General features: G+C 45.0%; 1 protein-coding gene across 5 annotated transcripts in view; it reads right to left on the bottom strand.

The window, feature by feature from the left end:
- TENM2 (teneurin transmembrane protein 2) overlaps positions 1 to 26,236 on the bottom strand; it is a 1,072,759-nt gene that overhangs the window by 79,872 nt on the left and 966,651 nt on the right. For all 5 annotated transcript variants that reach the window (XM_012560118.1, XM_004371224.1, XM_012560117.1 and 2 more), the window contains one exon: positions 24,868 to 25,014. In XM_012560118.1, the coding sequence (XP_012415572.1) occupies positions 24,868 to 25,014 (147 nt within the window). The remainder of the gene's footprint in view (positions 1 to 24,867; positions 25,015 to 26,236) is intronic.

Below are 26,236 nucleotides of genomic sequence, written 5' to 3' on the forward strand. Positions count from 1 at the left end.
ATATAGGGTCACTATGTGTCAAAATCACCTCGACAGCATACAACAACAACGACGACGACGTGACGGAGATAAATGAGGTGATATCAGTCTGTACTAGAGAATATGTTCAATGAACTGTAGGTATTATTATAACCAGAAACTCCTTGGAGTTCTCAACTGGTAAAACAAGGACATGAAAATAAGTGAAATTAATAACCACTTATATTTAGAATCATTCACTGGTATGGGCTATGGGTTGGTTGAATCTTGGTGAGAATGCTGCCTGTGTTTCCAAATAGTGATAGGTTAGTAATAGTTAATAATAGATGCTGTAGATTGAGCAGGATTTTCATTTATTTTCTGGATTTAAATCATCACGACAATCCTACAAAGCAGAATAATGTAACTGTTAAGCTGCAGGCTCTGGCCACCTTAAAAGGATGTCTAGGTTTGAATTTCAGATCAGCCACTACCTAGCTGTTGACCTGTAGCAATTTATTGTTCCGTGCCTTAGTTCCCTCATCTACAAAATAGAGATGATGATGATGATGATGATGATGAAGATGAAAACGTTAGAAAGTACAGTTGGGAGGATTAAAGCAGTTAATAAATGTAAAGTATTTGGAACATAAAGTACAGAAAGCACATAATCGTAAACGTACAGCTTGGTGAATTTTCATATATGAATATACCTTTATACCCACTACCCAGATGAAAATCTAGAACATTTCCACTACCCTAGAAAGTTTCCTTGTGCCCTTTCCCAGCCAATTGCTCTCCAAGGAGGTAACTACAATTTCTGACTTTCTTTTATAATTGACTAATATGCCTGTTCTTGAACATCCTATAAGTGGAAAAGTCTGTATTCTTCAAAGCCCATGCTTTTCCCAGTCTACCATATGGTGTCCTGGTACAGTGGGAACTCAGTAAACTGTGTATTATCATCATTAATCTATCCCTCCTACAGAGGAGGAAACTGAGGCTCAGAGAAGCTGAGTAAGTTATCCAAGTGGCTAAGAGGCGGTGATGGATAAAAAGCAGGAAAACAGTGAGTGCATCACCCTTTGTCTTCTTCGTTGTAGGAAGGAGGAGATATTCCCAAAGGGAATCTGAAGGCAGGGCAGTGACACTCATCAATAACCATGGAAGTGTGGGCATCAGGGAGATTGGATCACTTCTGAGGACCTGTCAACCCCTACAGCTGGGAAAGAATCTGACTGGTTGAAATGAGCATCTGGAAAGGAATGAGCATGAGAAACACGATGCCTGGGAATTCGTCTCTGGCAACATAGGCTGCTGAGGACCACACTATCTACCTGTGGGATTCAAACCCCCATTTGGTTGTTTTACCATCGGTGCAAGGTGGCACTTACCTATAGATTTGTGTCAGCTGTTTCCAGTACCGTCTTAGTTTGATCAGCTAGACTTTTTGAGGAGCTATGAAATAGTCAACATGGTTCCTGGGTGGCGCAAATGTTAAGCACCTGACTACCAACTAACTGAAAGACTGGCGGTTCAAACCCACCCAAAGGCGACTCAGAAGTAAGTCTTGCTGTTCAGCTTCTGAAAAGGTCACAGCCTTGAAAACCCTGTGGAGCAACAGTTCTACTCTGCACACATGGGGTTGCTATGAGTTAAGTTCATGGCAACTAACAACCACAACTAACCTAAAGGTTGGCAGTCTGAACACACCCTGTGGAGCTGTGGAAGGAAGGCCTGGTGATATGCTTCCTTAAAGATTACAGCCAACAAAACTCTATGGAGCAGTTCTGCTCTGTAATACAGGGGGTTGCCATGAGTCAGAATTGGCTCGATGGCAATGGGTTTGGATTTTTGTTAAATAAGTCAAGATATTTAACCTCGAAGCCTTAACTGAACACTTACTAGTAAAGCTATATGCAGGGTAAACGGATGGCTGCAAAAGCCACAGCAAACATGAGGATTTAAATAAAAAATACATGTAAATTCTGCTCAGTTTATAGTGTTCATTATTTACTATCAATTATTATTAACCTATCACTATTCAGAAACACAGATAGCACTCTTGCCAAGATTCAACCAACCCATAGCTCCTATCAGTGAACGACTCTAAATATAAGTGGATGTCAATTTCATGTCCAGTTTTTATAAACTGAAAACGTTGAAAACTTCAGGGAGTTTCTGGTTGTAGTAATACCTACAGTTCCTTGAAGACATACTCTATGACAGGCCGATATTACATATATCATCTCATTTATCCCCATCACTGAGTGAAATTCAGAGGTGCTGAAACATACACATCTTTTCTGCCCGGGGAGGCTGCTCGAGTTTTTGCCTCACTCTTATAAGGAATGGCTCCTAGAATAAGAAGATGCTTTTTCATCTATTTTCCTGTTTGATCTTGGTAAACTGGGCCTCTCAGAGAATCCAGAAGGAAGCATTTTATTCTATTCTTTCTACCTTTTGTTCACTGTAGCTTGGCACCCAAGACTCCCTGTCTAAACTGCATGGACTTTCCAGCTTTCTTGGGTATTGAAGGCTTCAGAGAAACACCTAAATTTACTTTTCTCAGTTTCTTTTGTGATAGGGCAGCACAAATGGGCCCCAACAATTCATTTCAGGTGCATTAGAAAACTCTGCTAGTGAATACACTTGGTGCCTTTTTGGGAAGTGGTCAGCAGCTCAGATTTTAAAAATGAGCCCAGCTGTTTCCAGAGCATGGTGCAATCAGAGGCACCAACAGCCAGAAAACCTACCTTTCCCACTCACTGGGCCAGGAGACCGCACAGTGGATTGGTTAAAAACCTGGACTTTGAGGAGTACATACTATTCTATGTATAGAATGTTCAAGAAAAAGGAAGAGTTAATCAATTACGATAGAAAGTCAGAATTTGTAGTTACCTCTATGGGGAAGTATTGGTTGGCAAAGGGCACTTTCTGGGGTGCTGGGAATTTTCTACATCTTCACCTGGGTAGTAGCTATACCAAACCAAAATCCAAACCAGTTGCTGTTGACTCTGACTCATGGTGACCCCATGTCTGTCAGAGTAGAGCTGTGCTCCATTGGGTTTTCAGTGGCTTACTTTGTGGAAGTAGATCACCAGGACTGTCTTCCAAGGTGGCTTTGGGTGGACTCGAACCTCTAACCTTTCAGTTAGCTGAATGTGTTAATCGTTTGCACCATCCAGGACTCCAGTAGCTGTATAGGTATAAACCAAAAAACCAAACCCATTGCTGTCGAGCTGATTCCAGCTCATAGCAAGCCTGTAGGACAGAGGAAAACTGCCCCATAGGGTTTCCAAGGAGCGGCTGGTAGGTTCAAACTGCTGACCTTTCAGTTAGCAGCCGAGCTGTTAACCACTGAGCCACCAGGGCCCCATGTACAGGTATAGCCATATATGAAAATTCACCAAGCTGTACCTTTAAGATTATATGCCTTATGCACTTGCTAAGAGATTGACCTTAGGCAAGATTTCAACCTCTTTGTGCTTTAGTTTGCTCATCTACAAAGTGGGCAGGAGGATGATGATGATGATACCTTATGGAAATGTTGGGAGGAGTGCTGAGATAATCTACGTAAAGTACTTAGAACAGTTGCGAGCACCTAGTGACTCTCCATCACTTCTCCTTTCCTTATTTTGAGTCTTCTTGGCACTGTCTAGGTTTGTTTAGCTGCACAGAGCTAGTAGCTACTTGCCAAATTCCTACTTCCCCAAAAAAAGTACAGGAAATCCAGGTGGCAAACCCAATAAATCCTAGGGCCATTCTGAGATCAGTGAATGATGGAGAGATGTAAAATTAATAAAGCAATGAAGTGAAGGGAGGTAACAAGTTGGGGCAAGAAGGAAGAAACCTGGGGCTGTTGGCTCTTTGGAATGGAAATGAAGGAGCAGAGGGTTCTGGAGACACAGGTGCTGGCTGGCAAGGGCCAAAGTCTCATGAAAATCAGAGACATAAAATGGTTCTTGTGTAAAGACAAAGTTGGCAACCATGGAATTGGCTTTGCCTTGAGAGTTATTTTAAGATGGACTCTTGTAGGGCTATGCCTAAGGGGTGTGGGATCCTGGGCAAGTATTTTTTTTTTTGCTAGACCCTTGTCTATATAAACAATTTGAGTCACCCCAGATCAGCAAGTCAGCACCATTCTAGCAGCCCGATCTCACATGATCTTGCCGAAGAAATACCTTTCTGGCTAGTGGGAACAATCTGCTCACCAGGTCAACTTTCTAGAACTGGGACTGGCCATTGGGCCCTGGAATAACTCCATAGATGCAAATCTCAGAACAACTCAGGGCATTTGGTTGACCCCACATACATGGAGATGGGGATGTTAAAGGGTTAGAAAGCACCTTGAAGGGGAGAAACAGGGACTAGGGCTCACAGGGGTCCTAGTTGTCTGGGCTGGGGTGCCCTTCTCAGATAGCATTGCTGGCCCTGGCCAGCCGCTGCCACTGGAGTAGCCCTTAGAAAATTTCAAGGAAGGTGCCCCAAAGCTCAAGACCCCATGAGATGAAAGCCTTGCCCCACCCCCACTTGCTCAAGTCTTAGGATGCCATTGCCCTCTTGGCCCAGTTAGAAAAACAGCGAAAGAGTAGGAGCTTTAAAGTCAGAATGGTCTGGTTCCAAAACCTGGTCTACCATTTATTAGCTACGTAACTTTGGGCAAATGACTGAATGCCTGTGGCTCAGTTTTTCAGCCTATAGAGTAGATTTCCTAGCACCTACTTTGCCCAAGTGCACAGAGATGCTATGATACAATGCATACGAACTGAGAGGACGCATGTACAGCACTCAGTATGGAGGACCAGCTCAACAGATAGTGGCTATTCTTCATGATATTTCCTGCTCTCCACCAGGGAAAGACACTGTTCCATTTGCATTTTACCCAATGCCTGCTGACAAGTTGGAAGTGAGGGATAATTGAAAGTATTCTGGCTCGATGTAACTAAGAAGTGAAAAAAACGGGCAAGGCTGACTTGATTTAACCTGGCAATATGAGATTAGTTCTTCATTGCCTTTGTTAGGTCTCCTGCATTGCCAACCTTTTAAAGCAATAGATTGGCTGACAGGGTGCTCATTCGGAAGGTTTCACCTGCCATTAATACCCTGGCTGCCTGATGGACCATCGTTCCGCAGGCGTCCCACCACCCCCTCCACGGAGCAGCTGCCATTCTTAAATATTGCAAGAAGTAAAACTGTATTTGTGCTCCTTACAGAAGACCTGTTGGAAGTTTTCCTCTTGCTTCCTTCTTGCCAATTCTTTTTGTCAGTCTCTGAGTTCCAAGGCCAGAGATTCTTGCCCCAAAGCACCTTTCGGCTTTTCTTATGACTTAGCAATGGAAGATCAATCATGTTCAAACAGAGAGCTGGCAGAGTGGAGGCACCACTGAAAGCTACTTTGCTGGCTCTCCTGCTCTTCATGATGGACGTGGGAAAGTAAACAAAGGCTGCTTAGGAAAATCAAGGCACTGTTACTGACAGCACCGATAGGATTCAGGTAAGACTTCTGTTTAATATGACTTGAAGCCATTGGGGAAGTTTGATTTGACAACAAGGTTGTATTTTTTGTCCAAGGTTTTTTTTCCCCTGGAATGATTTTTTACCCAAAACAAAACAAACAAAAAACAAACACTATCAACAACAACAAAAAAACCTTTAAACCAATGTTTTTCAAATTCTGGAGTCCCTGGGTGGTCCAAATGGTTAATCACTCAACAGTTCACCGAAAGGTTGGTGGTTGGAACCCACCCAGAGATGCCTTAGAAGAAAGCCCTAGAAATCCGCTTTGGAAAGGTCACAGCCTTCAAAACCCTATGGAGCAGTTCTACTGGGCACCCATGGGGTTGCCATGAACGGGAACTAATTCAAAGGCAAATTTTTTTTTTTTTTTTTTTTAGGCTTCTCAAATTCTAATCTGCACTGGAATCACAAGGTGATCTTGTTAAAATACAGATTCTGATTCCCGTCTGGGGTGGGACCCAAGATATTGCATTTCTTACAAGCCCTCAGGTGAGGCTGATGTTGCTCTTCCCAACATCGCACCTTCACAGCAAGGCTCCAAATCAGTGGCGCTTAAATTGCGCTCGATGACCACCTGCCCTGGAGTCACCTGAGTGATGCAAAAACATAGATATCTGCCATCACCACAGACCTACTGAATTCTTGAGCGTGGAGACTGGGAATCTGCATTTTAACAAGACTCCCAGATGATTCTTCTGTTCACTAAAGCTTGAGATGCTCTCCTCTGAATGATTGAAAACACCCTTCAAATATCCACAGCAGTATATCTGTCCCTGGGGGACCAAAGCAGCTTTTCCAGGCTGTGTCTCTTTGGAATGTTGATCAGGGTTCCCTGAGACATAAAAGTGGAGGTAGAAGTGGAGGATCTGTGGTCAAACACAATCTGGAAGATTGTAGGTTGAACAAAGTTAAACTGGGTTCTTTACAGCAGGACTTCTCAGAGCCTTTTATATGTGAATATGCATACTGAATCTTTCATATTGCAGTGGTGTGTGCAGCCCTTCCTGACCATGGGGCCCTTTTGGCTCAGAGCATCTCACTGTGATAGCATCCAATGCAATACAATTGGGAAGCACTTCATGAGCACCTAGCGTTCTAGGTTTGGACGCTCTGTCCTTGGAAGGATCAGCCAAACTTCCATCTACTCAACAGTCACAATTAGAGGCCCCATCCTCATAAAGCCCTTATGATTGATGGACCCGATAAAATGCAGGCCTTTGGTGATCAAGCCCAACACAAACCACACCATCACGACTAGCACATCAGCTCCCAGGAGCTGTCCTGATGGAGGACTCAGTGCTGCCCAAAGCTAATGCATCTCAGTGTGGGGACCTTTTGCTAGGGGACAACATCCTAGGTAAGCAGGACAATGAAGCATTAATGGCAGCTGTGTCTCATGAGAGCTAATATCTGGCATTTATGAGGCACTCACTAGGTGCCAGGCTCTGTGCCAAGTGTGATACATGCATTAAATCACGACCAAAATCACAGGCATTATTAACATGGTCATTTTATAGATGCGGAATGGGAAGCTTCAAGGGATTCAATAACTTGACTAAAACCACACAGCTTTAAGGGATGGGGCTGGGTTTTGAACCAGTCTGCCTCACTCTGAAACCAAATCCTACATGATACTTCCATGTAAGGTCACATTGCTGTTAACCACTGAGTGTCTTACACACAGGAGTCTGGAATACCCTCCCCCAGGACATGCTTAGTGCACCCTTGCCAAGCTCCTTATCTAAGGCCCGACTAAGTTCAACAGATGAGTTTAATTTAAGTAGATACTGTAGGGTGATTCCATTTTTTGAAAACTGGGGTACAGAATGTTTTTAGTAGACCCTCTGCCCCAGCAAATAACTCCAGGCACCTGGCACTTCTGACTGGATTACAACAGGGCTGTACCTCAGCTAGCCGCTTAAGGTCCTTTGAGGTGGGTTCTATCATCTCCATTCTACAGATGGAGAAACTGAAACTCAGAGAGGTTAAGGGCCTTGCCCAAAGTCACAAAGCCAGCGATCATAGCAAGCTGGATGTCATTCTACAGGAGATGAGATAAACTGCCCACCTCCAAAACCCATGCTCTTGACTTCTACTCTCAGTTCTTCATAGGAGGTTACGAGTAATCTTTGTGACGAAAAGGTACCCTGGGAATGTCGCAGGACTTAGAGGAAGAAGTGCTGAGGCTTCAGAAACGTCTTCATTTTCTAGTTGTTTTTTTCTCTCACTCCTTCTTCCTTTCTCTCTCTCCCTCCCACTCTGCTGCCATAGTTGAGTCTCCTCACCCCTAGACAGAGCCTCTGGGAATGCTCTCCGTTGATCAGAATTTTCCCACCTTGGACAGCCCCTGACAGGCCTCTCAGCACAGCCTCAGCCTTGTTAGCCCAGAGCCATGTTTTCTGTACCTGGGGGATTTCTGTCCTGGCTGCGGCTGTCTCCCCGCTTTTCTGTTACAAAAGCCAGTGGCAACAGAGAGCACAACGTCTGATCGCGGCCTCTGAGTTCCCCAAATGCTTGCCCTCTGCCTGCTGTTTCTCGCCTTTCGCCCCAGCCTGCACCTACCCCCGGCTCCCTCATCAACCTCCACTCCAAAGAGTCCACCGACAGGTCAGACAGATGGAGCCAACGGATGGATGGCCAGTGCAGCGCAGGCCCTGCAGGGGGGTGCTGGCCTGGCGGGGAGCCAGACAGTGACCTGCTGGGCTCCTCAGACAGAGAAGGGGCTGTCACCACCGACACCTCGAGCAACAAGCCGGAACAGTCACTTTCTGCCTAAGGAGAGACTGTGTCCCTGGAGGGGAAGGTCGGAGGATTGGCCCCAGAGCTGAGAGAATCAACAGGGGGTGTGATGCCTCTCCTCCTGTCGCATAAAGAAATACCGCGTACTGCCAACTGGGAGAAAGGACTAGACTCAGCTTCCATACAGGATTCCTATGGTATTAGAGAAATCAGAAGTGCTAATTCCTAAAATGTGTCAAGCCATTGCCATGTGCTAGCACTGTGCTAAGCCCTCTCTGGAGCTTTTTACACTTAATCTTCACATCCACTCTGTGAACAGGTACTAGGAGCCAGTATTGTATTGCTAATTATGGTCACAGGATCTGGGGGCAGATGACTTATGTCTAGCCCTAGGTCTGTGACATATTGGTGTGTGGCCTTAGGCTAGTTACTTTACTTCTCTGAGCCTCTGTTTTCTCATCTGTAAAATGGAAACAATACTGTACTACTTTAACAGGGATGTTGCAATGCCATGCAAACTATGCATAATATACAAAATATGCAAAAGCACTTAGCATGTAGTAAAAAAACCCAGTTGTCATAGAATCAGTACCAACTCATGGCAACCCCATGTGTGTCAGAGTAGAACTGTACTCCTTAGGGTTTTCAGTGGTTGATTTTTCAGAAGTAGACCACCAGGCCTTTCTTCTCAGGTGCCTCTGGGTAGACTCAGACCTCCAACATTTTGGTTAGCAGCTAAGGGCCTTAACTGTTTGTATCCAGGGAATCCAAACTCTCTGGGAAACTTGATGTAAAGCTACTTTCAGAAAAAGGGTCTGAGACAAGAATAATGAACAAGTTGTTTAAAAGCAGGAGGAATGGGCTTGAACTTCAGCTCTTCCACTGTTTGACTTTGGGCAAGCTAACCTCTAGCCCCTGCATTTCTTTGTTGATAAAATGGAATCATCTATTTTTAAACATCAGCAAGTAGTTCAAAGATTTTGGTAACCCTATGCAGGTCAAACAGAGCATATCAGAGAGCCCCACAGCTTGAGGGCCACTGGTTTGGGAGCTCTGAGAAAGACTATCACTCATTCTAGGGCCAGTGCCGGTGGGGCTGAGGGGTATGTGTTATAACAGGGAACCAAGGGATGGATGTCTGATTTTGAAGTTTTAGGCATTATTAGATACAACGAAGGAAGCTTTTGATCAGAATCTCTGAAGTCACATTACACATGCAGATACTAGTACTTAGAGCTGTCATTTAACTAATGTGTCATCAAGGCACATTACATGAACTTTCTAGTAAACCTCACAACAGCCTGTGAGGTTGGTATCATTGTACCCAGTTTACAGATGAGGGAACTGAGGGTCAGAGGGGTTAGTTTCCTTGCTCAAGGAAGCACAGCCAGAAAGAAGCAGAGCCAGAATTTATACTCAGGTCCACTTGACTCCAAAGCCTGTGGGCCCCAGCAGTAAGGGGCATGGCATCAACAGTTGGCCGGAGGCAACCACTGTCCTAAGGAGGATGGGGGAAGCAGCTGAGTGTCACTACCACCTGCCCTCTCCCAGCATGCTCTTTCCACAGCTGCCCTTACTCTAACCCTCTTGCAAGAGGAGCATGGATCCCAGAAAGCTGGAGCCCGGAGCCCTCCCTCCCTGCCATGCCTCTGTGGCAGGATCTCAGTGAGCCCAGGGATGTCCCTAGGGTCCATAAGCCAATCGAGTCGCCACTGCCTCAGAATGCAGAGCTTCCTGGCAGTCTCTCCACAATGAGTGATCCAGGGCTGCCTTGCTTGGAGGAGTCACTCTCTGCTAGTATTTGGAAAAAAAAAAAAAAAACAAAAAACCGTTGCCGTCGGGTCAAATTTGACTCATAGTGACCCTACATAACAGAGTAGAACCGCTCCATATGGTTTCCAAGGAGCAGCTGGTGGATTCAAACTGCTGACCTTTTAGTTAACAGCCGTAGCACTTAACCACTGTGCCACCAGGGCTTGAGCTCCCCTCAAAATGACAAGTACTCTGTTAAGTCAGTGCTTCTCCACATGTCAGCATCATCTGGGCCCTTGTTAGGAATGCATATTCTTGGGCCCCACCCCAGACCTACTGAATCAGAAACTCTGGAGGTTGGGTCCAGGGAGCTGTGTGTTAAGCCTTCCAGGTGACTCTGATGCCCACTGACATGTGAGAAACACTGGGCTAAGTACTAAGTGTTTGGCATGTATTGACCCACCTAAGCCTCATACCATCCTGTGAACTAGGAACTAACATTGGCCCCATTTTACAAAGGAAGAAACTGAGACTCAGAGAAGTAGAGTGACTTGTTTAAGCTAATACTGTGAGTGAGTGGAGGAGCTGGGACACGAACCTTGAGCTCTCTGACCCCAAAGCCTCTTTACCGCCCTGCCAGGCTGTCTCCTCCCACAAAAGTGAAGGAATGCACACATACAATAGAACAAACACAAAGAAAGGCCAGACTTTTTCTCTGCTGTGAGCCTGTGTGTTTAGTAACAACTGAAGAGATGTGTGAGTCTTCTGTGCGAGGGAGAAGGTGTGGTTACAGTTTTGTAGACTGAGGTGCTAAGTGGAGGGAGGCAAAAGCAAACACTTGGGGTAAATTGCATTCTGCCCAGCACTGCATGCGGGACTGGTCTCAGTCTCTCCCAGACCCACATCCCCAACCTCGTCCCCCTCCACCCTCCACATGGACTCTCGGCTGTAGCCCTATCAACCTTCTTACAGGACCTCAAACATGCAGTGCTGTTTCTTGCCTCTATGCCTTTGTGTTTGCGGTTCCCTTTGCCCACAATGCCCTTCCTTCTTTCCTTATTTAATTCCTCTGTATCTTTTAAAAGGTGCCCTGGTGGCACCGTGGTTAAGTGTTCGGCTGCTCACTGAAAGGTAGGGGGTTTGAACCCACCAGTGGCTCCCTGGGAGAAAGATGTGGCAGTCTGCTTCTGTAAAGGTTACAGCCTTGGAAACCCTACAGGGCAGTTCTATTCTGTCCTATAGGGTCGCTATGAGTTGGAATCGACTAGACGGCAATGGGTATATCTTTCAAATTCAAGCTTAATCTATTCCCAAAGTCTTTGATGTCCCTCCTCTGGGTTGCAATAGCCCCTTGGCTTACTTCTATTATGGACCCTTAAATATACGGCCTTGTAATGACTGGTTTAAAGTATATTTTACCTGCCACCAGACAGTGGATTCTTTGTGGACAGTGTCTCAGTCTTATTCATTCATTCACATGCTGTGGCGTTTAGTAGAGGCTCAGTATATATTTGTTGAATGAATAAATGATTTTTGTGGGGCTCTGTCCAGGAGTTTGGCTTATTTGGGGGAAGGTGTTTATTACCATTACCATCAATGATGAGAGGTCTGAGCAGGGCTGGGACTAGGGTGAGATGAGTGGGCACCTAGGGTGTAAATTTTAAGGAGGTGCTCACGCTTCGGGTTGTGTGCCCTGGTTGCCTCACTCAGCTCATCCAGTCCAGGCCCTCGGTCTGAGATAGATATTGGCTCATACAAAACAGTAATGCCAGAAGCCCATTCTCCTGAGGGTGACTGGACCCTTTGGTGGCAGCGTGCCATGGAGGAATGTGCACTGAATTTAGAGACAGGAAACCAGGTCTCCAGTCCCAGATCTTCCTCTGTGCTGCTGGCTGGCCTTGAAGAAGTCACTTTCCCTCTCTGGGCTGGGTAGCTACTGGGGACTCTATATTTGAGCCTTTGTGAGTCTGACATTCCAGAACTCTGCAATTCCCATAAGTGAAAGAGGTAGTGTTTCTCAGTGCCTGTAGCCCCAGAGACCCAGGAAATTGCGGGGGGCTTATCAATGACCACATGCCTTGCAGATAGCAAAAGGGAAGGGATTACCTTGGAAAGGTTCGGACTTTGCTCTGAGTGGGGAGAACAGGAAGCATTGGGCATCATGGTCTGGGGCACACCTTGCAGTTTTCTGTGATTCACACTCGGCCACACAGTGCTGGCCCCTCTCCAATTCCCCAGAGCTCTTGGCTGAGAAGACGGAAAGTCAAAGAAAAGAGCACAGGCCACGGGCAGCTGCTCTTGCTGTGCCGCGGAGAACGCCTAGCTATTTAAAGTCCAACTGCTCCACTTTCCCCTGCTTGGCCCCCTGGCATTCCAGTGCATAAGCACTTTGTGGCAAAAATGCATTCCAAATCCAAACGTGGGGGAAAACGCTAACACCAATGCTATTTTTCAGAAGGCTGCAGAATTCATGTGTCTGAGGCGCTGCGGTTGTTAACCCTTTCATGGCCGAATTATTTTTTTATACATGTCCCATTAGGAGACTATGGAGACACACAAGGCCCAGTTAAATTTTGTGCTTTTCGAGTTTCAGGAGCTGACAGTCCCCCACTCATAGTACGTGCTGCCGTCTGATCACTGGGAAACACAAGTCCCACCTCCCTTCTTTGCATCTTGAGGTTCTTGGGTTGCTAATGTCCCATCTTGGGATGCTAGTGCTGTCTGAAGGGGACATGTATTAAAAAAAAATAATTCGGCACAAAAGGGTTAGGATTTAACTGGGCCTGGCCCCTGGTAGGGACCCTGGTGGTGCAGTGATTACGAGCATGGCTGCTAACCAAAAGTTGTCAGTTCAGATCTACCAGCCACTCCTTGAAAACCCTATAGGGCAGTACTACTCTGTCCTATAGGGTCACTATCAGTCGGAATCGACTCAATGGCAACAGGTTTTTTTTTTTTTTTTTTTTTAATTGACGTAGGTTGAATACACTCCCTGCTCCCTATTCTGGGAACATCTGAACCCTACAAATGTGTTCCTGGGAGATGTTAATATATGTACCAGATTTCTCCACCTTGGCACTAGTGACATTTTGGGCGGGACAGTTCTTTGTGTGGGGCTGTCCTGGGCATTGTAGGGTGTTTAGCAGCATCCCTGGCCTCTAACCACTAGATGGCAGTAGCAACCCCCCCTCCTCCAATTGTGACAACCAAAAATGTCCCCAGAAGTCACCAGATAATCCTCGTGCTGATCACACAGATGTTCCTGGGAAGTAAAGTCACCCTGGTTAAGAACCACTGGTCTGGACTGAGGGGAAGATTGTAGAAGCAACAGAGCTAATATTGGCACCAGGGGCCTTGAACCTTTGTCCGAACACTGGGGACAGAAACGAAGAGCTTACTTGCTGCAGTCTCGAAAAGGACATTGGCAAAAAGACAGGAATCCTACGTAATTTAAATGTTACCTCTTGTAAAGCCAGTAGTGAGTCAGTTCCAACCCATGGAGACCCCATGTGTTACTGCTTTGCCACTAGTTAAACTGTGTCAAAGAGACTTAATTCCTTAAAAGAAGTCCACAGTGATTTCAATTATTATTTTTTTCCAGATGATGCATTTTAATCACGATTTCATGATGAATATCTTATTTGTCATCTAATCAGGGAAAAAATATAATCCCTTAAGAGATACTTAATAATCATTTAAACTACTACACAACTGATTAGAAAAAGGGTAAGACTGAAGGTGCCACGTTGGGTAAACTCATGAACTTTAAGCAAGTTTTTATTTTTTTAAACAAATTCAATGGTCAAATTAATTTACTGGGAACAGGTTTTCGATGGAAAAATTTTAGTGTTGAGGAGATCTTTCCTGGAGCCTCTTTACCAGTACAGATTCTGTACCTATTCGAATCTTCTTCAGAAACATTTTCCAAATTTTATTTGTGTTTTAGAAGAATCGAGAAAATGGCTTCAATGTCGTAAAAAAGTATTTCACAGTGGTTAGCTGAAAGGCCTGTTTTAAATCTTAACCTTTTTGAGCCTTAGTGTTCTTACCTGTAAACGGAAATAATATGGCAGGACAGACTCACAGACCTTATATTCCAATGTGAAGAGATAGACTATACAAGAAAGATATAAATGGGATAATTTCAGAATGGGGCATGTGCTGTAAAAGAAACACCAAAGGGTCTGATGATGGCAGAGAGACAGAGGAGGATTTTATAGCGCCAACACAGGCCTCTCTGAGGAGGTGGCATTTGAGCTAAGAACTGAGTGGCTAGAAGGAGCCAGTAATGCATAATACCTGGATTAGAGCATTTCTGGCCCTGGCTCAGCAAAGGCCCTGGGGTAGGACTACATTTAGCATGTGTGAGGATCAGAATGCTGGCCAGAGAGGATGGAGCAGAGGTGCTGGGGAGGGTGGTAGGAAGCGTACCCAAGAGGAGGCAAGAGGCAGCTCCTTTAGGCCAAGGTGAAACACTGAATTTAGATTCTAACCATAATGGTAATCCCTTTAAGGGCATGGCATGATCTGATCTATAATTTAAAACAACCATCTGGCTGCTATGTGGAGCAGACAGAGAGCAACCAAGGCAAGAGCAGCTGAAGAGATACCCATTGGGAGGCTATTTCAACACTGGTGGCTCCGTGGTAGATGCCTTGCCTTCCATGCGGGAGACCTAGGTTTGATTCCCAATGCACCTCATGTGTAGCTGCCACCCATCTGTCGTGGAGACTTGCATGTTGTTATGATGCCAAACAGGTTTCAGCAGAGCTTCCAGACTAAGATGGACTAGGAAGAAAGGCTTAGCGATCCACTTCTGGAAATTAGCCAATGAAAACCCTATGGATCACAATGTAGGTTGTGTCCGATCCACAACTAATCATGAGGATGGTGCAGGACCAGGCAGCATTTTGATCTGTTGTACATGGGGTTGCCAGGAGTTGGGGGCCCACTTGACAACAGCTAACAACAACAACAACAGGTGCACACAAAGCTCAGCACAGTGCTTAGTGTATGTAAGCTCTCAGAAACCTCACTGATCGTAATTTTTATATGTAATGGAGAATGGATTCTATCCTTGCCTTTAAAAAAGAAAATCTCTGTATTATAAAGGAGCCCTGGTGACGCAGTGGTTAAGAGACTGGCTACTAACCAAAAGGTCAGCAGTTTGAATCCACCCGCTGCTCCTTGGAAACCCTATGGGGCAGTTCTACTCTGTCCTATAGGGTTGCTATGAGTCAGAATCAACTCAACGGCAAAGGGTTTCGTTTTGTTTTTGTTTTTTTTTTTGGTATACTATAAAAGAAAACTAAAACCCAACCTTTAGTTTCCTAATCAGAAGATTTGTGCATAAAAGATCTTATTTCAACTGGAAGATCCAGAATAATTTCAGGCCCCTGCTGCCATGTGATCCTTTAGGATTTCACCTGGGTCTAGTTCTGCTTCCCTCTCAAAGAAAAGAGACTCAGCGCCTAGCCAGCTGGCAGTGGCCTCAAGGCCAAGCTCTCCTCCTAAGCATTAGATATATTGCGTTCCTCTCTGGGAGCTAATTGGGGACTCTGTTTACGGATCCAGCTACATTTGCCACGAGGTCTTTGGACTGCAAGGGGAATCCTCATCCAACCCAATTAATGGAGCAATGTCACATTTTTAAGCTGTCCGCCACCCAACGAACCCATCAATGTGATTTCCGCACTTTAATCAAGGCATTTACAATGGGCTCACCATCTTTATCTCTTATTGGATGAAGGAGCCAGACTATTTGGACTTGGGAACCACAACTCTTCCAGAGTCCCTGAAGTCCCTGGCTTGGCTCTGCGAGATGCACAGACAAGGTGAGTTATTAATTAACAAGTGAGATAAATGCCAGAATAGCATCCCTGAATCATGTCAAACCAATTTGGATGGTTATGGGATGGGGAGGGAGGGAGGGGGAGGAGGCAGTGGGCGAGGGGTGGGCTTCCTCTGTTCCAAGTGCTTTGGACAGACTCCAGTGTTATTTCTCCTCATTTAGACCTGGCTGGAGTGCCTCTGCTGGCGGGGCTGGAGCTCAGGCCAGCATCCTTACATCTCTTAACCCAAGGCAACCTCTTTTGGAGCAAAACAAGGAACCAAGCCTTGCAGATAGAGGTAGGGCGGGGAATACTGTCTGCAGTGAAGTCTGAGTGGAGTCTTTAACTTAGGGAGGGAAATGAGGATGCTACTGGTGGATTGAAGAGCCCCCACCAGATGAAGCTGATCACACACAGATGGCTTTGAAGACTCTCCAGGGAGACAGACTGAAGATGCTGGCCTTCAAATTGTGATGGGCTTTCACTCCTTTCCTGCAGCCGACACCCACGCTCCGTGACAGTCCTTACTCTATGCTCCTACTGAACTAAAGCATTCCACCCTGTCACCCCTCACACTGTTTGTAATAATAACCATAACTTGTTTATACTTCTTATCTTTTCAGATGGAATGTGAGCTCTTCGTGGGAACATGTCATATTTATCTTGGTATTTCCAAAGGCCTATTTCCAGCACCTAACATTTAGTGGATCCTCAAAGAATGTTTGTTAAACTGTGAATGAATGAACTAATGGATGGATGGATGGATGAATTCACACTCTAATGACACACAGTTAAAGGCTTTTTAAATTGTGAAACATCAGTCACCTCACAAAGTAGCAATGAAGAGCACTTGTAAAACACATTGAAGTTATTTACTCAGGAAGTAAAAATGAAAAGGTGTTAATTTTTTACTTATTTTATCTTGAAGTAAAATTTTTCTCTCCCCACTTTACTCCTCTTGTGTCTTGGGAATTGTAGGGATATAGGTTTGGAGCCTAGGTATGATAATATATCTGGTCTCTTACATTGGGCTGTGTTAGCTCAACCAGGGGAAACCATTATTTAAACAAGTTTTTCTCAAAACGCAGTCCGCAGACAACTTGCATCAAAATCCTCTGGGGTGCTGGCTAAAAAATACATATTCCTGGGTTGCACACCAGACTTAATAAATCAGAATCTCAAAGGTAGGGGCCTAGAAATCAGAATTTTAAACACGTTCTCCAGTGGGATTTTGCAATGTTGAAGATCGGCAAGCACTGGTTAAAACTTTGGTGGTTATGTACAGTGAGAAAATTACTGGTGGGGCTCCAATATTATGGATTCACTCTCAATTCTATAAAATTATAACAACATTAATACTGTTAATGCTAGCAGCAGCCAATATGTGAGTGTGTTCTATGGACCAGGTACCTAGTGAAATGTATTCCATGCATTTTCTTACTTAAAGTCATGATAGCTAATGGAGTTGGCATTTTCATGCTTATTTTGCAGAAAATTGAGACTTTGCAAAGTAAAGTGACTTGTAGAGCTGGGACACGAAGCCTGACTCGTATGCCCAGGTTCTTCACCATTATGATGTTACAGTATCACCTATTCAGAAACCAGGGAAGTGACAGGAAAAGGAGCAAATACAGATCATATCAAAAGGCTAGCTTTCCTTGCAAGCAGCCATCCAAAGTCTAACAACTGATCTCTGTTCACCTGGAACAACAGAGGAAGAAGGAGAGTCAGGAACAGGAGGAGGATATGGAATGTGTGGCTAACTGCCTCCATGAACAACTGCCTCATTTGCCATGAGACCACAAGAACTGGATGGTGCCCAGCTGCCGTTACTGAACGTTTTGATCAAAGGTTCCATAGAAGAATCCTGATAAAAAGGGGAAAAACGCAAAACAAAATTTCAAATTCTCATGGACTCTAGACTTTCTGGAGCTATGGAGGGTAGATGAACCCCATGAAACTACTGCTCTGAGATAATCTTTGAACCTTGAACCAAAAATATCCCCTGAAGTCTTCTTAAAACCAAACAATATCTTAGCTTAACTAGCAAAAAATGTCTGCCTTGAGCATTATAAGCAGCCCTGGTGGCACAGTGGTTAAAGCAACTGACTGCTAATGAAAAGGTTTGCGGTTTGAAACCACCAGCAGCTCTGCAGGAGAAAGATGTGGCAGTCTGCTTTCGTAGAGATTTACAGTCTTAGAAACCTTATGGGGTTGCTATGTCAGAATTGACTCGACGGCTGTGGGTTTAGTTTTTGGTCTGAGCATTATGTTCTTTTAAGAGCTAGCTATATGGGATCAAATTGACAACAACTGAAAGACTGGATGGGAACCTTAGGGGGCAGTGAGTTTATGTTAAAGGGAGAGGAACACCTCAGAAAAGGAGGGCGAGAATGTTTGTACAACTCAAAGAATGTAATCAATGCCACTAAATGGTACATGTAGAAACTGTGGAATTAGTGTATGTTTTGCTGTGCATATTCCCAACAACAACAACAAAATAAATGAAATTTGAAGGGGGAAAAAAGGCCTAGCTTTCAGTGCTGTATAAAACAGAACAGAGGGGAAATAAATGCAGATCCCCTAGTGTAGTAAGGAAGGACGTGATGTAATGGTCACTCAAGGATCATCTCAATGCAGGAAGGACATCATCCTACCTCCCATATCTCAAGGCCAGTGTGGTATGACTTTGCCTTCCCCGTCTACTCTATTACCGATGCTCTAGGCTGGAGAGGTGGTACAAATGGTTAACACACTCAACTGCTAACAGAAAGGTTGGAGGTTCGAATCCACTCAGAGGCACCTCAGAAGAAAGACCTGGTGATCTACTTCTGAAAAATCAGCCACTGAAAACCCTATGGAGCACAGTTCTACTCTGACACACATGGGGTCGCCATGAGTTGGAATAGACTCCATTGCAAAGTTAGGCTGGAGAGAGCATCTGATAGGATTCCATGGGACCTTCAGACATGCTGGCTTGCAAGGAATGGGAGTCGAGATTTTGTGGCTGGAGACCTGGGCTTCCTGCTTGACTGTAAGTTCTGGGTGATGAGGAGTGTGAGAAGGAGTAAAGACTGTATTTCCAGGCCAGACGGTCTAACAGCGCCTTCCCACCTTGTGGTTACCACTTTTAGAGGAAATCTACACTCTTTCTCCTACCCCTGGCTGTGATGAACTAAATCTCACACCTCTGCCTTGGTGGTGATAATTAAATATTATCTGCCTGTCACTTGGTGCACATGTTGTGTGTATTCTCAGACTTTAATGAGCTGGTATTTGTCTTCTGTAAGCAAAAATATTTGAGTCTCTTCTTTTTCAAATTGGGGTGAGCAGTTCAAGTGAAGATCTCTTGCCATTAAAAAGACAGTCTGCTTGCTGGCATGTCTGTCTGAACAGTTTCCACTTCTTTATAGGGGCAATGGCAGGTAAAACTTGTCCCTTCAGAATCAGACATTGCTCCCTGAGGTTGTGTTAGTGGTCACACAGCTGGGGGTGTTGGGAGACTTTGAAGGCGATAGGAGTAAGAAGGTAGGGAGTCAGCATACGTTGTTTTTGTGGGATATTCTAAAGTAGTGTTTTCCAACAGGGTTTCTCATCTGAACATTGCAGAACACAAAATATTTCAGTGACAATTTTCTCAATTCTCCCTGTTGTTGTGTGCCCTTGAGTCGATTCTGACACATAGTCACCCTATATGGCAGAGTAGAACTGCCCCATAAGAGTTTCCAAGGAGTGGCTGGTGGATTTGAACCACCAACCTTTTGGTTAGCAGCCTGAGCTCTTAACCACTATGCCACCAGGGCTCCCAATTCTCCCTAGGAAGGTACTTAGCTAGTACCATTCTAGATACATAGGAGAGAAGTTAATTCATTACGTATAATAGATGCCTTAGGACAATGGTTCTCAAAGAGTAGTCCCAGCATCAGCATCACCTGGGAATTTACTGTCGTTAGCTGCCATCGAGTCAGCTTTGACTCCTGATGACCTCTTGTATAACAGAACAAAACATTGCTCAGTTCTGTGCCATCTTCATGATTGTTGGTATGTCTGAGTCCATTGCAGTGGCTCTGTGCATTTTGATTGCCTTCCAATTTAGAGGACTCATCTTTCAGCACTATATTGGACAATATGCTGTTGTGATCCATAGGGTTTTCATAGGCTAATACTCGGAATATTGACCATGGACTGCTAGAAGAACAAACAAATCAGTCTTAGAAGAGATACAACTGGAATGCTCCTTAGAAGGAAGAATGGCGAGATTTTGTTTTGTTGACTTTGGATACATCATCAAGAAAGATCAATCACTAGAAAAGGACATCATGTTTGGTAGAGCGTCAATGAAAACAAGCGAAATCCTCAGTAGCATGGTTTGACACAACAGCCTCAACAATGGGCTCAAACATATAAATGATCATGGAGATGGTACACGACCTGGCAAAGTTTTGTTCTGTTATATGTAAGGTCACCAACTGGATGGCAACAAACAATTTTTGGAAGGAGATCACCAGGCCTTTCTTCCTAGTCTGTCTTAGTCTGAAAGCTCTATGGAAACCTGATGGTATTTGAAATACTGGTGGCATAGCTTCTAGCATCATAGCAACATTCAAGCCACCAGAGTATGGCAAACTGACAGACAAGTGGTGGGGAAATTTACTAAAAATACAGATTTGTGCATTCTACCCCAGACTTTCTGAACCAGAAACTCTAGGGGTTGGGCTCAGCAATCTGTGTTTTCTCAAGTCTCCAGGTCATTTTGCTGCAAGTCAACTTTTCAGAACCACCAGTCGCCCTAAAGCACCAGGGCTCCATTCTTTCATGCAGGAACCCGTATTGAAAAGGGTTGTTAAGAGCTTCACATATCTATATCTGAATTTGTATGTATATCAGTTTAAGATTAAAAAAAAAATCACTTTAAATTGAGTTTTTATTTTTTTATTTTTAAGTAGAATGTTCCTAGATGGAAAAATGATTTGCCTTTTCCAGCCCAGTTTGGAAGAGTGCTCTATTATTTTCACCAATCATGAGATTTATAACAAAGGTGTTCATTGCAGCTGCTCCCCGGGCCTTCATGCACGTTCTGCCTGGCTGCCTTCTCCATCCCACAGCCAGGTTTACAAATCCACATCGCCCTTTTGGAGAATTCACAAAGCAGGGCAGAGCCTAGGGCAGAACCCCCACCCCTACAAAAAAAAAAACAAACCAAAAAGTGATCTAATTAGTGTGCTGCAGGCAGGGACGGATTATCCAATAAGCAAGGTAAGCATGGGCTTGCTTGTGCTTACTTACTAATCTGTAGTGAACAATTTCACATGATTAGTAAGCTCGTTTACTTTGCTTACACTGGCTCATCCATCCCCGTCGGGGACTGTAAATTTGAAAAGAGGCTTTGATTGTGCAGGAAGGTGCTGTGGGGTTGGGAGAGAGACAGACGCAGATGCCAGCCATACCTAGAAGGAGAATCTTGGATGTGGTGAAAAAAATGTGAAATTGGTCACTACAGACGATCTGGTAAGCAAGGTAAGCACCGTGTCTATTGGGTAATGAGTCCCTGGCTGCACGATTGGATCTGGAGTTGATGAGCAGCCACTTTCATATTTATCAATAAACAGCAAAGTGCTTAGCACACCTCCTAGGGAAGTAATTAACCATAAAAAGAATACTCTGCAAGGAGGAATCACCTCCAAAAAAAGAACTCAGTTAATTGCGAACTGCTTACGCCAGGTGACAGAGATTCGGTGTCTACCTCTCTCACCTGACATAAGCAACTCTGAATTAACTGGGAGTTTCTTTTTATAAACACTGTGCGGAGTCTTTTTTTCTTAGTGGTTAATTACTTCCTTGGGAGGTTCACTTTAATAGTTCCCATAACAAGGCCATTATTGTCTTTAGCATCATCACTGCCTCATTTGCTTTTGTGCCCTGCCTTTCTGACGCTTTGCCTCTGCCACCAGCAGGGACCCAGCATTGTGCCCGCTCGGCAGTCATCAGGCCCCAGGGTTCCTGCAGCGCCTACCGCGCCTCCTCCAGCTCTGCCACCTTAGGAATTCACTTTTTGGCTCATGGGACTGGGATCGAGGGTGGGACTGGTGGAGAGGGGTGTGGGTGGCACAGGGCACGTTTGGGAGACTCGGTCCCTCAGAGTGCCCTCCCTCCCTGTGTGCAGCATTCCAGCAATTTGCTACTCGTTCAACTGTTGACACTGGGAACAGGGAAGGGAGCCAGGATGGCAGCTCCTCTCTGGAAGAGGAAGAAGCTGATTTGTAAGCAACTGCTGTGCTTGGTGAAGCCACCAGGGACCCAGAGCAGAAAAAGTGAGCCTTACCAGGAAAAGTAGTGGGATTTTGACTCTCTCTCTAAAAAAATGCATTACGTAGTTATGCCTTACCTCGTTCAAAAATGAATTAAAGTGGTTTCTATTTTGGTTCTGTTTCAGGAAAGAGAAAATGAATGAATGGGAGCAGTGCAAATTAAATTTGGTCTCTCAACTTTTTTGAATGTGTACGTCTATAGATTTATGCACATTTGTTTACTTATACAGCGCCCTGGTGGTGCAGTGGTTAAGAGCTCAGGCTGCTAACAAAAGGTCAGCAGTTTGAATCCACCAGCTGCTCCCTGGAAACCCTATGGGGCAGTTCTACTCTGTCCTATAGGGTTGCTATGAGTCAGAATAGACTTGACGGCAAGGGGTTTGGTTTGGTTTGGTTTCTGGTTTACTTATATGTTATGTAAATGTACAACTGCAATAATTTATAGTGAACATTGCAAAACAAAAATAGAAGAGGATGAAGAAAAATAAAAAGAGTATCTAGTTCTTTCGTCTGTCACGCCCAACGGATTACAGCCCACTTTGGACCCCACTGAAGCCAACCAGCTGGAGCTGGTGGGCAGTGACTGGCTCTGACACAGTCACTACTATTGCTAGAGTTTAGTGAGTGTCTCAGCTGCTAACTGAAAGGCTGGAGGTTCCAGTTCATCTAGAGGCACCCTGGAAGAAAGGCCTGGCAATCTACTTCTGAAAAATCAGCCACTGAAAACCCTATGGAACACAGTTCTACTCTGATACACATGGGGTCACCACGAGTCAAAACTGACTCGATGGCAACTGGTTAGCACAGTGACTGCCACATAGCAGGCGCTATACACATTTTTGTTAAATAATTAGACTCAGGTTCTCACACCCTGAAACAACTTCTGCCCTGAGTAAATTATGATTAGTTATTAAGGGGGTAGTTCACACACCTGTACTAATGTTTGTGGAACATCACATGATATTCTTAGGAAATCAGGAGGCCCATGTGCTAATGCAACTCCATGTGGCCCCAGAATCCTTAGCACTAAATCAGGAAGTCACATGGGAAATTCAGCTCAGGCATTTAGGACAGGGGTGGCTTTTTCAGTAAAGGACCAGATATTAATATTTTAGGCTTTGTGGGCCATATGGGAGGAGCCCTGGTAGTGCAGTGGTTAAGCACTCAGCTGCTATCCAAAAGATCGAAGGTTTAAACCCACCAGCCACTCTGTGGGAGAAAGATGTGGCAGTCCGCTTCTATAAAGATTTCCACTTTGGAAACCCAATGGGGCAGTTCTACTCTGTCCTATTGGGTTGCTATGAGTCAGAATCAACTCGACAGTTACAGGGTTTGGTTTTGTTTGGTTTGGGCCATGAGATCTCTGCTGTGACTACTGTATTTTTTGTAAATAACGTGCCCACGTAAATAACACGCCCACACATATAACATGCATAGGGTGCCTAGGAAAATAATGCATGAGGGAGTTGCAAGGTTGGCAAAAGAACATATAATGTGCACGTTATTTGCGTAAAAATACAGTACCCACCTCTGCTACTGTTGGTGAAATCAGCCATAAACAAAACATAAATTAATGGGTGTGGCTATGTTCTAAGACAACTTTATTTATGGACACTGAAATTTGAATTTTATATAATTTTCACGTGTCATGATGTATTATTCTTTAGATTGTTTTTTTCCCAAACATAAAAAATGGAAGAACCACTGTTCACTTGAGGTGCCAGTGGGCTGCAGTTGGCCTGTAGGGCGTAGTTTGATGACCACTGGTTTAGCATATGGACTTTGAGTGAGGGCTGGGTCCAGGTCCCAATTCTACTAACAGTGCTTGCATTATCTTTACAAAGTTACTTAGCACTCTCTAAGCCTCAGCTGAAGAAGCCCTGGTGGCACAGTGGTTAAGTGCTTGGCTGCTAACCGAAAGGTCAATGGTTTGAACCCATCAGCCACTTTGTGGGAGAAAGATGTGGCAGTCTGCTTCCGTAAAGATTTATGGCCTCAGAAACCCTATGGGGGCAGATCTACCCTGTCCTGCAGGGTCGTTATGAGTCGGAATCGACTCAACGGCAGTGGGTTTTTGGGAGGCCTCAGTTATGGAGTCCCTGGGTGGTGTAAACAGTTAATGCACTGGCTTGCTAATTGAAAGGCTGGAGGTTCGAGTCCACCCAGAGGTGCTTCGAAAGAAAAGCCTGGCAATCTACTTCTGAAAAATCAGCCACTGAAAAACCTACAGAGCACAGCTCTACCCTGACACACATGGGGTCACCGTGAGTCGGAGCTGACTTGACAGCAACTGGTTGGTCAGTAGGCCTCAGTTTCCTCATCTCAGAGGCTGTAAAGTAACATCTCAAAGGGCTGTAAGGAGGAAGGGATGGATTACTTACGAAGCTTAGCACAGTGTGAGGCTCATATCGTCATCATCATCCTCATCATCACTGATTTGTTTGTAACTCCCAACCCTGAAAGGTCTGGCAGGAACAGTTACCCTGAAGGCAGAGCCAGGGCCCAGCCACCCTTTTGTGGTGTTGTAGACTTGAGAGTCCAAAGCCAGCACTAAACCCCAGTGCCTCCAGCCCCCATCTCCAGGAGCCTCACTGGCCCAATGACATCCATCCTCCGAATTTGCTGCAAAGGAAATGTTACAACAATGTTTGACAATAGTATAGGGGAGGTCTTTCAGGAGAAAAATGACATGACTCATGACGAAAGTATATACAACCCTCTGTTCTTGAGGGGCTGGGAATTAGAAGACACTTGCTCACCTCCCTCATTATCCTTGTTATCAGCACAGGAGGTTTCCATGGCAACGTTGCATCCGGGCCCTCTCCAGCCGGTCTGGCAGACACACTGCCAGCTGTTCTGACCCAGTGTGCATCTCCCGTTGCCGTTGCACAAATCAGGGCAGCCATCTGGTTGGAGAAACGGAGAGGATGAGAAGAAGGGACGTGAGGCCACGCTGGGGATGCAGGGGAGCCATGCAGAGGGGAGCAAGGCCGCAGGGCAGCCACTGGGCCAGCCTCAGATTGGGGCTCGTGCCTGCCTTTGAGAGAGTCAGGGGAGCAGGCAACACATGCAGTTGCAAGACGCAGTAGGGTCACAGATGCAGGGGATGCCCAATGACACTGACCTGTATGGAGGAGTCTGAGGCAACTTTCTCAACGTGGGGAGTTCAGTGCACATCCCAGAAAACTAGACCAGCTCTGTGCTTACAGTGTAATGAACTAAGCTGTTATTTTTAGCTAGTAGCTCAGGATTGATGCTACCTAAAATAATAAATCTTTCTCTGCCTTTCTTTCTTTCTTTTCCTCTCTCTTTCTTTCTTCCTCTCTCTCTCTCTCCTTCCTTCCTCCTTCCCTCCCTCCCTTCCATCATTTCCTCTCTCCTGCCTTCCCTCCCTCTCTCCCTTTCTTTCAGAAATGTCCTCTGCAGAAGACAGAAAATTCCCTATCAGTCTAGGGCAGAGACAAAGTACCTTCAAGTTTCAGGAATTTTAAATATATAGTTACATATAATTACCATAAGCTCCTCATACTTGAGAAATCAGTAGTCGTGCTGAGCTGTTTTCACATTCTTATAACATTTAGTTTAAGGGGCACTACAAAATGTTGGCCACTTATCATTCAACCTCATTATAATAAAATTTAAAAATACTGCAGGATCTGAAGGCTGTGGAAGGAGTGGATACCGAGCGTCCTGAACTGGGAAAAGATAGAGGAGTGTATAGAGTGTAGGGGTGGGGCATGGGGGACGGGTGATTTTCACTTTATGGTTTCAGTTCTTGTTTCTTTTTTGGAAGGGGGGAGGTGAAATCAGCAGCCTATCTAATTCCCTAATTTTTCTAGCACCGAAAGAACTGCAGCCATCACTCTCCTGACTGGAACTTGGGCAAAGGGAGCTGGGTGAGGGAGAGAGCAAGAGGGGTCATTAAAGAGAGATGGGAGTCCCTGCTGGAGCAAATGGTTAAACGCTTGGCTGCTAACTGAAAGACTGGTGATTTGAACCCAGCCCACAGGTGCCTTGGAAAAACGCCTAGTGCTCTACTTCCGAAAAATCATCTTTTAAAAGTACTGTGGTGCACAGCTCTACACTGCCATGTACAGGGGTGTCATGAGTTGTAGTCAACTCCATGGC

The sequence above is a fragment of the Trichechus manatus genome, unplaced genomic scaffold (genome assembly GCF_000243295.1).
Source record: "Trichechus manatus latirostris isolate Lorelei unplaced genomic scaffold, TriManLat1.0 scaffold00011, whole genome shotgun sequence".
Lineage (NCBI taxonomy): Eukaryota > Metazoa > Chordata > Mammalia > Sirenia > Trichechidae > Trichechus > Trichechus manatus.